General features: G+C 44.2%; 1 protein-coding gene across 6 annotated transcripts in view; it reads right to left on the bottom strand.

Moving 5' to 3' along the window:
- Nucleotides 1-4580: 4580 nt before the first annotated feature.
- The window catches only part of TENM4 (teneurin transmembrane protein 4), a 1206236-nt gene continuing 1198564 nt past the window's right edge, over nucleotides 4581-12252 (bottom strand). For all 6 annotated transcript variants that reach the window (XM_072610720.1, XM_072610721.1, XM_072610718.1 and 3 more), the window contains one exon: nucleotides 4581-11738. In XM_072610720.1, the coding sequence (XP_072466821.1) occupies nucleotides 10980-11738 (759 nt within the window). In that variant the 3' untranslated portion in view covers nucleotides 4581-10979. The remainder of the gene's footprint in view (nucleotides 11739-12252) is intronic.

Here is a 12252-nt window from a genome sequence, read left to right as displayed (position 1 = left end):
CTCTGTGTATGTATGCATGTGTGCTAAGGAATAGCTTGGGATCACTGAAAACCTTGTCCAATTTCCAAATGCTATCCATTCTGATTCCTTCCTTTTATTTAATACTGGGGCCAACCTACAGTATCTATTCTAGGTATATGGTAGACTCTCTCCATCACTCAATGTACTGGCCATCCAGCAGGATCATCATCTGGACAACAGATATTTTTCATCAGTTTAGTTTTCCTGTAGGGGTTTCAAGCTAATCTCTTGTGAATAATTATGCATCTCATTGGGGGAATTCCTGTAATCTTATGAGGTTCAGTGCAATGAGTTTGATGCAAACAGTTTTAGTTCACTGTCATTTGGTTTTTTACCACCTATCACAGGTTATTAATTTTTTTTCTTTGTTTCATGGGTTGTCTTGGCCAAAGAATTTGTCATATAGTGATTGGCCTACTAGCGATGAGCCTGTTGTGTTTAAGTAACTTGATACTTAGAAGGCAGACTTAGTCTGTTGCTGGGGCCTTAAGTATAATATAAATTAATCTGAAGAAGAGAAGGCATCAGTAATTGGGGAAGAGGATTACTGGATAAGAGAAGGCTTCATGAATGATATGGCACCTTATCTGAGTCTTGAAGGAAGACAAGGGTTCTGAGAGGTAGATATTAGAATGAAGTGCATGCCAGATATAGAGGAATGGACTCAGTGATTTAGTTTTGAGATTTGGCAGGGAATGAATGGTGTTAGGACAAGGAGAAATGGAATTAAGGATGGAGGACAAGGTATGATTGAACAAGTTAACAACAGAGTTAAAATTGTGAAGGATGAAAAGAGGCCAGAACAGGAGGGACTGGAGTTTCTAGTGAAGACAATGTATGGATTTAGGGGATTGGGCCAAGGAAGAGAGAAAAGGACAGGAAATTATGTTTAAGGAAAGGCATTTCAGAGTTCAAAGTTGCAGAGATGGTATAGTTATGGGTTATGATACAGTCTATGGCATGATTACTTCAATGGATACCTCAATCAGAGTGGAGACATGGATTATGGGAGTTGGCAAACTGATGAACTGGGATGTCAGAGCATGTCAAAGGATGCCAGTGTATATACTGAAGTCCTCAAGTGTTAGGGCTGGAGCTGGGGTGAAGGAGAAAACTATGAACTAGGTACTGAACTTTTTGAGAAGGGAGGGTGACCTGGAAACTGAACCACGTGATACACAGAGGTGATATCAACCTCAGAGGAGGAAAAGTTGCTGAGCAAGAATAGCAGAGGGAAGGCCTAGATGTGGCAGGAGGAAGTAAGGGATACACCAACTTGTTCTTCTGGTGCAATGTGTTATAGGACATGAGAGGACTAATTAGAACCAAGATGGTACCAAGAGAAGACACCAGGGTTGTGGTATCTTCCAGAAAGAAACAAAATTCTTTGAGTGCAAGAAGATGGACTGAATGAATGAAGCATTTATTAAGAACTTACTATGTGCAAAGCACTGGGCTGAGCTGGAGATACAAAGAGAAAAGTAAGATCTAAAGTGAGTCCATGAAAAGATCTAGGGTATAAACCAAAGGGATGATGGTTTCAGAGGGGTCTTCTTACCTCACAAGGGTGGCTGTGAATAAAGCAATTTGCAGACCTATGGACACATAAGTTATTATTAATTAGGATGGACTATGTATTTCATTTTATATCAATATGCCTCCCAGAGTACTCCTGGAGATTTTTCATATGAGTTTCATATGTTCTAGTAAGAATTTTCAGACTCTGTAGCTTTTGCTAATGGGGCTCTTCTGGCTTAGAAAGTTCAAACCTTTATTGGGCTCCTTGTCTTTGGCCCTGCAGCTCTCCTTGAAATTAAGTCAAACCTAGATCTCAGGAAGCCTGGCCCCATTGAATAGGGTGCTATGTTCAAAGGATAGCCTTTATGTTTGGGTGAAATAGATGATCTCTTACTTGGTATGATCTGGGAGAAATTGGGAAGTCTCACATCTTTCCACACAATGGCCAATATTCTATGGCCAGGGATTCATTCTTTGATGTTTTTTCCCCATGTGTTCTCTTTTAAAGAAACTGCTCCTTGGAGGGAGTATGACACCACATTTAATGAGAGGTATAGATTGAGTATTATAGATGGAAGGGACTTTATATCCTAAGATGTCAGAACTAGAAGGGACCTTAGCTTATAGAATATCAGAGCTGGAAGAGCCTTAATGATGAAAGATGTTGAGCCATCTAGGTGGCACAGTGGATAGAGCACCAACCCTGGAGTCAGGAGGACCTGAGTTCAAACCCAGCCTCAGACACTAAATGATCTAAATGATCCTGGGGCAAGTCACTTAAACCTGATTGCCTCAAAAAAAAAAAATGCAAGATGTTAGAACTGGAATGGACCTTAGAAGAGAGGATGTTAGAGTTGAAAGGAGACTTACAACATAGGATGTCAGAGTTAGAAGGGACCTTGGTATGCAAGATGCTCTAGCTCCAGACTCCAATTATGAGAACTAGAAGGGGCCTAAGATCTAATCCCTTCATTTTAAAGATGAAGAAACTAAAGCCTAGTCAGGGCAAAGAAATGACTTGCCCAAGGTCACAGAAGAAATAAGTAGAGGTAGTATGTCTTAGTGAAAAGATGTGGGTTAAAATCTCAGCTCTCACGTTGATAAGCAATGAAGGTCCATGCCATATGGGGCTCCACTGAAGAAACTGGGCATGTTTAGTCTTGAGAAGACTTATGGTAGATACAATAGATCTTTTCAAGGATTTGAAGGCTGTCATGTGAAAGAGGGTTTATCCTTGTTCTGACCAGACTGAAACGGCACATTTAGGAATGATGGGTGAGAATTTTGAAGACAAATTTCAGTTTTGATGTGGAAGAAATTCCTGACAATCAAAGTTGTCCAGTTCAGAATGGGTTGCCTCAGGAAATAGTGGGTTCCACCTCTGTGAAGGTCTTCAAGCAAAGGCTGAGTGCCCACTTGGGTTGTTTTTTTCAGGCATAGGTTAGACTAGATGGCTGCTGACTCCCTTCCAATGCTTATTGTGTGGATGTGGAGAATCAAATCATCTCTCTGAGCCTGAAACATGGATAATGCCTTACTGTGACTTAGGCTTGGGTTAGGCAATGGTCATAGTCAGCACAAGACCAAATCAATGAGTTTTTAGATTGTCAAGAGTCAGTGAGGGGGAGTGTGGAAATACATTGGCTCACATCCCAGCTGACATTCATTACATGTATGTGATGATGAGTAAGTCACAAACTTTCTGAGTATCCACATTCCTACCTGTAAAATGGGGCAATAGACTTCACTCCCTTCCTCAAATGGTGGTTATGAGGAAAGCTATAGAAATGTGGGCCACACTGCTTAAAATCAGGGACCCTTCCACTTTGTCTTTCCATCCCTGTTGTCTTACAGAGTGCCTGGAACCAGTAAATGCTTAATAAATGCTTGATTGATGCCAAAGAGCTTTATAAATGTTACAGCACTGTGCACATCAGGGATTAAATGAATTAATGATTTGTTTTTCACTACTTCCTCTTCTTTCAGCTACCCCCCTCAAAGTATCCAGCAACCTCCTGCTGCTCTTTAAGTCTCCAGTACTCTCCCCTGGGGATGCTCAACCAAGCCCAAACCCAAATCCCATGCTCCAGACTTTTCCCCAAGTCCTTCATGTTATAATTAAAACTTTTTATGTTTTGTGATTGCGACCCTCAGGTGACAGTTGGATAATACTCCCTATGAATTTGAGTTAAAGGGTGCTAGTGTGCTCCAACTTAATATTCTTGCAAACTAATAATGGTGTTCTCAACTGAAGGCTTTTAGCCCAGCATACTAAAGTCATGGTTCAGTGGTTCTTTGATAGGTAACTAGGTGCAGTGGGTAAGAATACTGGAGTCAGAAAGACATGAGCTCAAAACCACACCTGCTAGAAGTGTGACCCTGGGCAAGACACTTAAACTCTCTCAGCCTCAGTTTCCTTATCTGTAAAATGGGGATTATAATAGCACCTACCTAATAGGGTTGTTGTAAGGATCAAATGAGTTAACATATATGCAGTGCTTTGCAAACCTTAAAATGCTGTATGTTAAGTATTATTTTTCTTTCTTGGGTCTCATGTCACACCTTGTAGGCAGATGATTATTTCATTAAGGTGCAGGGCAGGCCCTAGCACTTGCTTTGAAAGGCAGACAGAATTGAGGTGGTAGCAGGGAAGGACAGGGAAAGACAAGGAAAGTAGGGAGCCTGTTGGTACCTAGGAGATCTGTGAGTCAATTATAATATTTTTTCTTTTGCCTGTATTGTCTCATTGGGCTGCAAAGATAGTTGTAGGGCCTTGGTAGATCTTATAAAAGGCCTCTCTGCCCTATAGATCAAGTATGAATCAATCTGTTCTGACAGGTAGCCAATTACTGGGGGACCAAGGAGGCAAGAATCTTAGCCATCTTTTCAAGAGATTCAAAGCTGAAAGAGCCCATAGAGATCAGCACATCTCACATCCCTCAACCCCTTAACTCCCAAGACTTCTGATTATTTTAGTAGTTTCAGAGGGACAAACTAATGGAGACCACTTATTTCTCCCATCAAAAAAGCCCCTGAAAACCTTTAAACACAAAATATTCTTTTATTTGTCACTGAAGGCTACACAGGATCACTTCTGTTTTTTGTTTTTGTTGTTTTTGTTTTTCTAGAAGGTATCTACATCTGCATTTATTTACAGCCTTGCCCGGTATTTACACAGTCAAGAATACAGTGTTAGAAACACAAGGTGTCGAGAAAAAAAAATTTCTCAAAATTAGTTCCAGACTTCAGGAAAACTATTACACGCAGCAACGCTGGGGTCTCCAGTGTGGGTTTTCACAAGGCAGCTCTGATACAAAGTCTCTTTCATCCAAGCTGCAGATTCAGAAGTCCTCACGCAAAATTAGTAGGCCAGGGTAGAAAAGGGGATTCCATGTTTTGATTTCTTGGGTAGGGGCTGCAGTCCTCCACCTATACTTCCTTCTGGGCCAGAGCTGCTATGAGTTCAGCTTTCCTGTGGTCCATCTGGTATCTCCCTTGGGATGTGTCCTGGAGTTCCTTGGGAGGTGTCCAGATAGATACTCTTTCTTGAGAGCAGCTGGAAGGCTCACCAGTTGAGTAAGAAAAGACACTTCTGGCCCCTTGCCTCTGCCCTGCATCCCGCATCCACTTCACTACCATCTGTCACTTTAAATTTGCCTTGATTTGCCATTTAGTAATAGAACTGGGGATCTCATCAGGCCTGTTTACTCATGTACCCCTCTGCTTTTTATAAACAAATTGGCTTCAAAGGGAAAGTGGAAGATGGGAAATTATACAGCAGAGTGGATGGATGTTGCCCAAGCAAGGTATCCATTCCTAGAATTTGCTGCCACTATCAAAGGTTAAATGGGAGTCTTTACCTACCAAACACTTGTTCTTTTCCCTCTCTTATAAGAAGATGTTTACTCCAATGGGACAAATAGGTAAACTGGACTGTGACTCATATACCCCAAATAAAGGTCTTTCTGCCCCCAGGAGGATAGGAATGACCCTTGGAAAAGGTCAGACTTGGAAAAGGTCTTGGCTGCTTCAAACCATGGGCTCTGATACATGTCACCAAATGGCCAACTGCTGTCAAGTAAACTGGAGATCAACCAGCCCAAGATATCTACCTCTTGCCCAGTCCCTGGCAAGTGCACAAGCTTGGCTCTGGCAAGTAGTAGACAGGCTTAGCAGGCCCTGTACCCCCCCAAACAGAGTCAGGAACCTTGCTGATGATGAGCATTTATTCTTCCAGTACTGCCTTGGGGCAGACCAGGGTGAAGCCTGCGTGCCCAAGTTTCAATTATGCACTGGCTGAAGCAAAGCAGATTGCTGCAAATAGAACGTTCCCTCACTGGAAATCGTAAAATTAAATTCTAAAATTTCATGTTAAGAGCCTTGTCTCTGTAGAAGGGATCTCTCTGCAATCCACCAGGGTGACACAAGTCACAGCTGAAAAAGGTCCTTTATATTTAAAAATTACTTTTAATTGATCCTTGTGTCTATAAGACCAAACACATTCCTCTCTCCTCTTCCCCATTTGCCCGTGATCCCCTCAATGAAACAATGACCTGTGTTACATAGCAGCCCTGTTTGGTTCTCAATGTTTCCCAGTTTCCCATGGTGGATTCTTATTATAGTTCCTTGGTGGCTCCCAGGGCTCTAATCTCAGCTGGTATCTTTGAGAGACAAGCGGCAGGTTCCCCATCTGATAGCAGGACTGCTTAAGAACTTGTTCCACTATCTGTCACCTTCCCAGTCTCTGTAGTTCAATGTTTCTCTTCTGAGCTGTGGGTAAAATATACTGCTCTTACCTTGGCTAAAAATGTTGAGGGAAAAACCAAGGTCTTGCTCAATGGGAAAGGAATAGCTTTGTGTCCTTCCCAAAGGGTACAGTGTTAGAAGTGTGTATATGGGTGGGGTGGGGTTCAGGACAGAGAATCTATTCTATAGTTAATTTTCTTCTCTGGTCAGAGATCAATATAATGCAGCTACCCAAGATGAGTGTCAACCAAAGGAGGTACTTTGTTTGCATCAGAATTGAACTGACCAGGGAATGTAGAATCACAGACTATTAAAGTTGGAAAGGCCTCAGAGGTTAGCCAGTCTAACCCATACAAGAGGAATCTTTCCTACAGCATCCCTAACCCCAGGTATTTTATCCAGTCTTCACTTGCAAGATCTCTAGTGATGAGAATTCATTCCTGTTGGGCAGCCACAATGTACTTTGTGAAAGCCCTGATTTAGCTTAACTTCTGACTGATTCTAATCCTTATAAAGACCAGGTCATGGATCAAGTCACTGGATGGGATTTTGAGGTTTTCCTAAAGAGTTATTCTTTTCCAAGCTTTTAGGCAACATACAAAACCTGGCTGGTCATCTCATAAAAATGTGTTGCTAGTCACAAGGGGACCTGATGATAGAATGGGCAGTTCAGCATGAACCACCCTTCAGGACAAAGCAACTCAAAAGGGCATGGAGCCAACAAGTGGCTTCTGCAGGAATAATTGGCAGCATGTGCCTGTTGGGTAATTGTGGCCATCAGAGAGGAGGGGAGTGAGTGGGCAGGATAGCCTCTCAAGTCTAACATTCTAAGGTCTTTCTGTTCCCATTTAGGGCTGCTGATGCTCCTTTACCCTATACCAGAATCACAAATTACAAAAGCCCAGAAGGAGAACAAATTCTGGGGGTCATCCAGCTCAATCTCTTATTGAACATGAGTACTCTCTACACTATTCCTTGTAGGAGGTCATCTAACCTCAGCTTAAATACCCTCAGGGATGGGAACTCACTGCCCAATGAGGTAGCCCATTTCATTGTGGGACAATGTGAACTGTCAGAACATTCTTCCTCCTACTGAGATGAAATCTACCTTCCTGGTATTTTCTGTCCCCCTTTTGGTATTAGTTCTACCCTCTTGGGCCAAGCAGCACAAATATGCTCCCTCTCTTCTATTATGTAGCTGAAAAGAAACAAGGGATAATCACTTAATGCAAGAGGCTTTCCAGTGCTTCCAAACCAAAGTCTAAGCATGATGGGACTACAGATCTTAAGTTTTTGGCAATGGGATGTCAGTGGGGAGACCCCTTACCTTAGCCACTCTGCTGTCTCTGAAGCTCATAGTGGGTAATTCTAATAATTCCTCTTATTGAGGATGACTAACAGGCCAGTAGGCATCCCATTAGATCTACTGATAGCTACCCTTGTTGTTATGTACTTGGCCACCATCAAGTAGGCATTTTAGAGGCTGAGGCCCACGAGGACTGGGGGTCATGAAGAAACGGTGGCACATCTGGCATTTTTCTGAGTAAGATGAAAATATCCATAGGATGTCAGAGCTGGAAAGGACCTCAGAAATGGATCATCTAGTACAATCCCTTCATTTTATAGAGGAAGGAACTTAGGTCCCCAAAGGAGAAATGACTTGTCCCAAGTCACAGAGCGAGCCAGTGACAGATCTGGGACTGGAACCCAGTTAGTTTTGACTCCCCCATCCTCTTTGAGTTTTGTCCCATTTTGTCTGGTCCCATCTTGTTGCACCTTAAAGCAGATATGGCTAGACAGAGAACCAGGTTTCCAGCTTGGATGACTGGCACTAATCCCCTGGAAGCATTCAAGCAATGTCCTGTGATTCAGCAGAGCTCCGGATTTAGAGGCGGCAGTGAAATAAGTAGACAGACCCAAAGTCTATTTTCACAGTAACGTGACTTCTGTTTTTTTTTTCTTTAACCTGAGGAGCACCCAGTTAAACACAACCTCTCATCTCTGCCCCTCCCACCTGAAAACCTAAGGCAAATAAATTCCTTTTCCATCAGGCAGGTTTGAACCATCCCCTAGTTCTTGGCCTAGCACAGACTACAAGGTACACAGGCTTTTGGAAATTGAGAGACCGGCCTGCTTTCATTAGCTTGTGTAATAATCTGAAGACTCCGTGAGTAAGGCTATAAAGGTACCGAGAGCTTATCAGTCCAACAAGGTTTCCACTGGGAATAGCTCAGACTTGAAATCCATTTTCCACACTTAATGTAAATGAAACCCATTTGCTACCACAAAGGCCCATTTTTTTAAAATAAGTCAGCCCCAAAAAGAAGGTGGTAGCATCTCTTCTTGCCCCCCCCCCACAATGATGGCCATGGTGATGAAATGTGTGAACAAGGAAAGGAACTCTTGGCTGACAGCAAACGCTTAATATGAGTGTGCTATACACACACACACACACACACACACACAGAGTAGGGGAAGTTTAGCTCTCTCCAGCCCATCCACTCCCCAGCCACCCAAGGGCCCCCCAAATCATGCCCTTCCTCTGTGATCATCCCAAACAGCATGCCCATAGCACATCTCCTGGGGGAAAAGGAGTGTGTGGCGGGGGGAACTTTGTTTCTCTTTCTGTTAGGACAGGTGGGTAGCCCTGACACAGAGAGGGCAGGCTCGTGGATGGTGAGAGATTTCTTTCTTGGTGGCTCTGGGAACACTTCAGTACAAAACACGTTGCCATGTTAAGTAAGGTTTTCAGCAGGTGGTCTTTCTTTAAAAAAAAAAAAAGGGAACTATGGGATTTAGAGCTCAAAGGGACTTTAGGCTGCCAGCCAATCCTTTACGAATGAAAAACCTGAGGTTCTAATGCTATGAAAGGACTTGCTCCATGTTACACAGGTGAGAGAGCCGTTGAACCCAGGTCCTTGGAAATCCAGATCCAGTCAGCTGTTTCCAGGATTGGCTCCCTCCCCCAATTATTTCATGACCCCTTCCAGAGCACTCATAGGTAGCCACCCAGATGGCCTGCCATATGCCAGACTTTTTTTTCTGAGGAGCTTGAGAACTTTCAGGGATAGCTAATGGCATTTCTGGCTCAGGACTCTCCCTGGATCTGCTTATCAGAAAGCTACTTCCCCCCTTCACCATTCTGCCTCCCTGCATTTCATTAATAATGTCTTTCTTTGTGGATCCCACTACCCCTTTCTTCCTGCTTGTGAACAGCACCTAGGTGTCATGACAACCCTTTACCCTTCCTAACATCCCCTTACTCCCGACACCCCCTTAACCCTAGCCAGGTACATCAAGGGGACTTTGAGAAAAAAGGCGAATTCTGAATTCCACTGCCCCTTCTATCATTTTATCGCAATCAACATTTATTAAGCACCACTCGTGTACAAGGTCTGCTATTGGCAGGAGGCTTCCCTTAGCCCTCCCTTTCCTGAATCTCCCTCTAGGCTCATCTAGTTACCTAAAACTAGTCTCAGCTCTGGCCATGGCAAATAGTTTTATCAGATGGGGAACCCAAGCAAGTCCTCAAAAAACAGGGAGCATGGCTAATTTCATGAGGTGTTCGCTACATCTAGCACCTAACACCCTGGGAGTGCTCAGTCTTGAGCACTGAGTTCTCAGGCTCCAGAACATTAGTGCTGGAAGGAGATTTAGAGATGATCTAGTCTAATCCTCATATTACGGAGGAGTGATTCAAGGCTCAGGTAGGGTGACCTGCCAGTATCAGCGGCAGAGCTGGGATTCATACTCAGTTCTTATGAATGCTACTGTACTGCTCCATCACTAGACTGGGGGCAAGAGGAAAAACTTTTTCCAGCTGAAAGGCTTAATGAGATTTGCAAGTAGGAGTAAGGATACGGTGGAGAGGGGGGATGGTGGTGGTCTTATATATCTGGTTTTAAGATCTAAAGTTGGGTCTTTAGCCTGGGGCCCACGGGGAAGGGTGCTGAATGTCACCTTGGCCCCCAGCAAAGGGACATGCTGGTTTTTGGGTCTCCAGAGGCACAAAATACTGGGTAGGGGTCACACGGAGGTATAAGGGCCCTACCAAGGATTCAAAGATGCAGTAGGACCCTCTCCCTGCTATTCCTACCCAGTGGACCCAGCCTTGGCCCCTGGAAACTTTAAGTAAGTGCACTGGGGTGTGGTTTTCTTCTCTCTCTCTTCCCATCCCACCTTTCCCTCTTGTCTTCAGAAGCCTGGGCCTGGGATGGGACCAGGTAGCTCACACACACACACTCTGGGCTCACTTCCGACTGACCAAGTACTTAGGAAAAGACACTGACCCACTCATCTGGAAATGCCTCCCAAGGGAGAAAGACAGAAAAAAAAAACAGAAAACAGAAAACACGACCCCAAACCACAACAAAAAAAAAAGGAACAAGAGACAAGGAAGTTTTCACTTTGATCACACTACGGGAAAAAATAATACCTTCTGTTCTTTGCAAAAAACGTGTGAAGGCCAAATTAAAAAAAGAAAGGATGTTGCATGAGTTACTGTGCAACCAATCTCTTTTTTTTTTTTCATTTTCTGAGCTCATTAAGAAAAAAAAAATTATTTTTTTCTTTTTTTTTTTGTTTTTGTTTTGTTTTTTTCTTTTTTTCTTTTTTCCCGAGTACAACACAGTCAGGTAAGTGGCCACAAGAGAGTAGCTGTCTTTGGCAAGAAGTTAACGCTCGGACCCTCTCTGTCACCTTCTACCCATCTCACTCTGTCTCATGAAGTGGATGTTGCTGGCACTATCAGCCAGTTCTGGGTACTGTTCCACCGAGATGACAAAGTATCCATCATAGCCTTGCACCCGCCCAGTGCTCAGCACCTGCTGCTTCTCCCCCTCTGTCCAGGAGCGGATGCCCTCCTCCCCTTCCCGCAGTCTCTGCTGTTCTCGGACCCAGGCCTGGCCCACAGCCCTCTGTCTGGCTAGCTCCAGCACTCGTGACTTCTCTTCATCCAGGGTTGTCCCGTAGCGGGTGTTCAAACACAGCGCCCCGTGCTGGAGCTGGATGTCTGTATAGCGTCTAGTCCTTCCATTGAGCATAGTGTTGATCTGGGAAACCGTGACATTCACCCCATTCTCCAGGGTCCGTCGCCCCCCACTGAGGCCCAAGATGGCCAGGTCACTCTCAGAGGGCCCTGGTTTCACAAAGTAGTGTGTGTCCACCCCCTCGATTGTAAAGTGTAAGTTCTCCAGGTAGTGGGCATTATTCAAGATGGCAGCAATTCTCCGACCGTCCTCATTGGCTGTGCTGATGATGTCAGTGGCCACCCGACCATCTTTCATGGCAAATTTTACTCCCTTGCCAAAGACAGACCCGCTGGAGGCAAATTTCTTTGTCTCCTGGGATTGCTGGCAGCCGACGATATGGGAACCATAGATCTGCTCAAACCGTTCCAGGGTGACGAAGGATTTCAGCTGCCTCTGCACCTCACACTGCACCCCAAGAATGGACTGAAGGACAAAATAGAGAAACAGAACTGGTGAGAATATAGAAAACAAGGAAAACAGTCAACTTATTCATTCATTCCATGAATGGATGTTTATGGAGTATACTCCCTAAGAGCAGGGCTTGTGATGGGGAAGAAACTCCCAGTATCCTCACTGCTCTTTCCTCTCTACACTAACCCTTCTCTCTGTCTCCTTGGGGCCTTCAATTTACTCAATGATGTCCCTTCAAATACTAATGCTTCCTAGGACATCAACCTCAACTTCCATGATCTGTGCCTTCACTCTGCCTCAGTCACACACGGTAATGGTCATACCCTTGATCTCATCTCATCCTCAAATGTTCCATCTCCACAGTCCATAATGGAAATTCTTTTTTCTGACCACACCCTCCTGTCCTGGCTCCTCACTCCTAAATCTATTGTCCATTCTCGCTAAAACCCCCGTCATTCCACCCCTCCTTGCTTTCCCAGGACACTGCTTCCGTTGCAGTCTCATTTCCTTCCGTTCAAACCTATCC

This window comes from Notamacropus eugenii, chromosome 5, assembly GCF_028372415.1.
Source record: "Notamacropus eugenii isolate mMacEug1 chromosome 5, mMacEug1.pri_v2, whole genome shotgun sequence".
In the NCBI taxonomy this organism is placed as follows: Eukaryota; Metazoa; Chordata; class Mammalia; order Diprotodontia; family Macropodidae; genus Notamacropus; species Notamacropus eugenii.
Note: the sequence above shows the minus strand (reverse complement) of the source record. Positions and strands in the feature narration are given on the sequence as shown.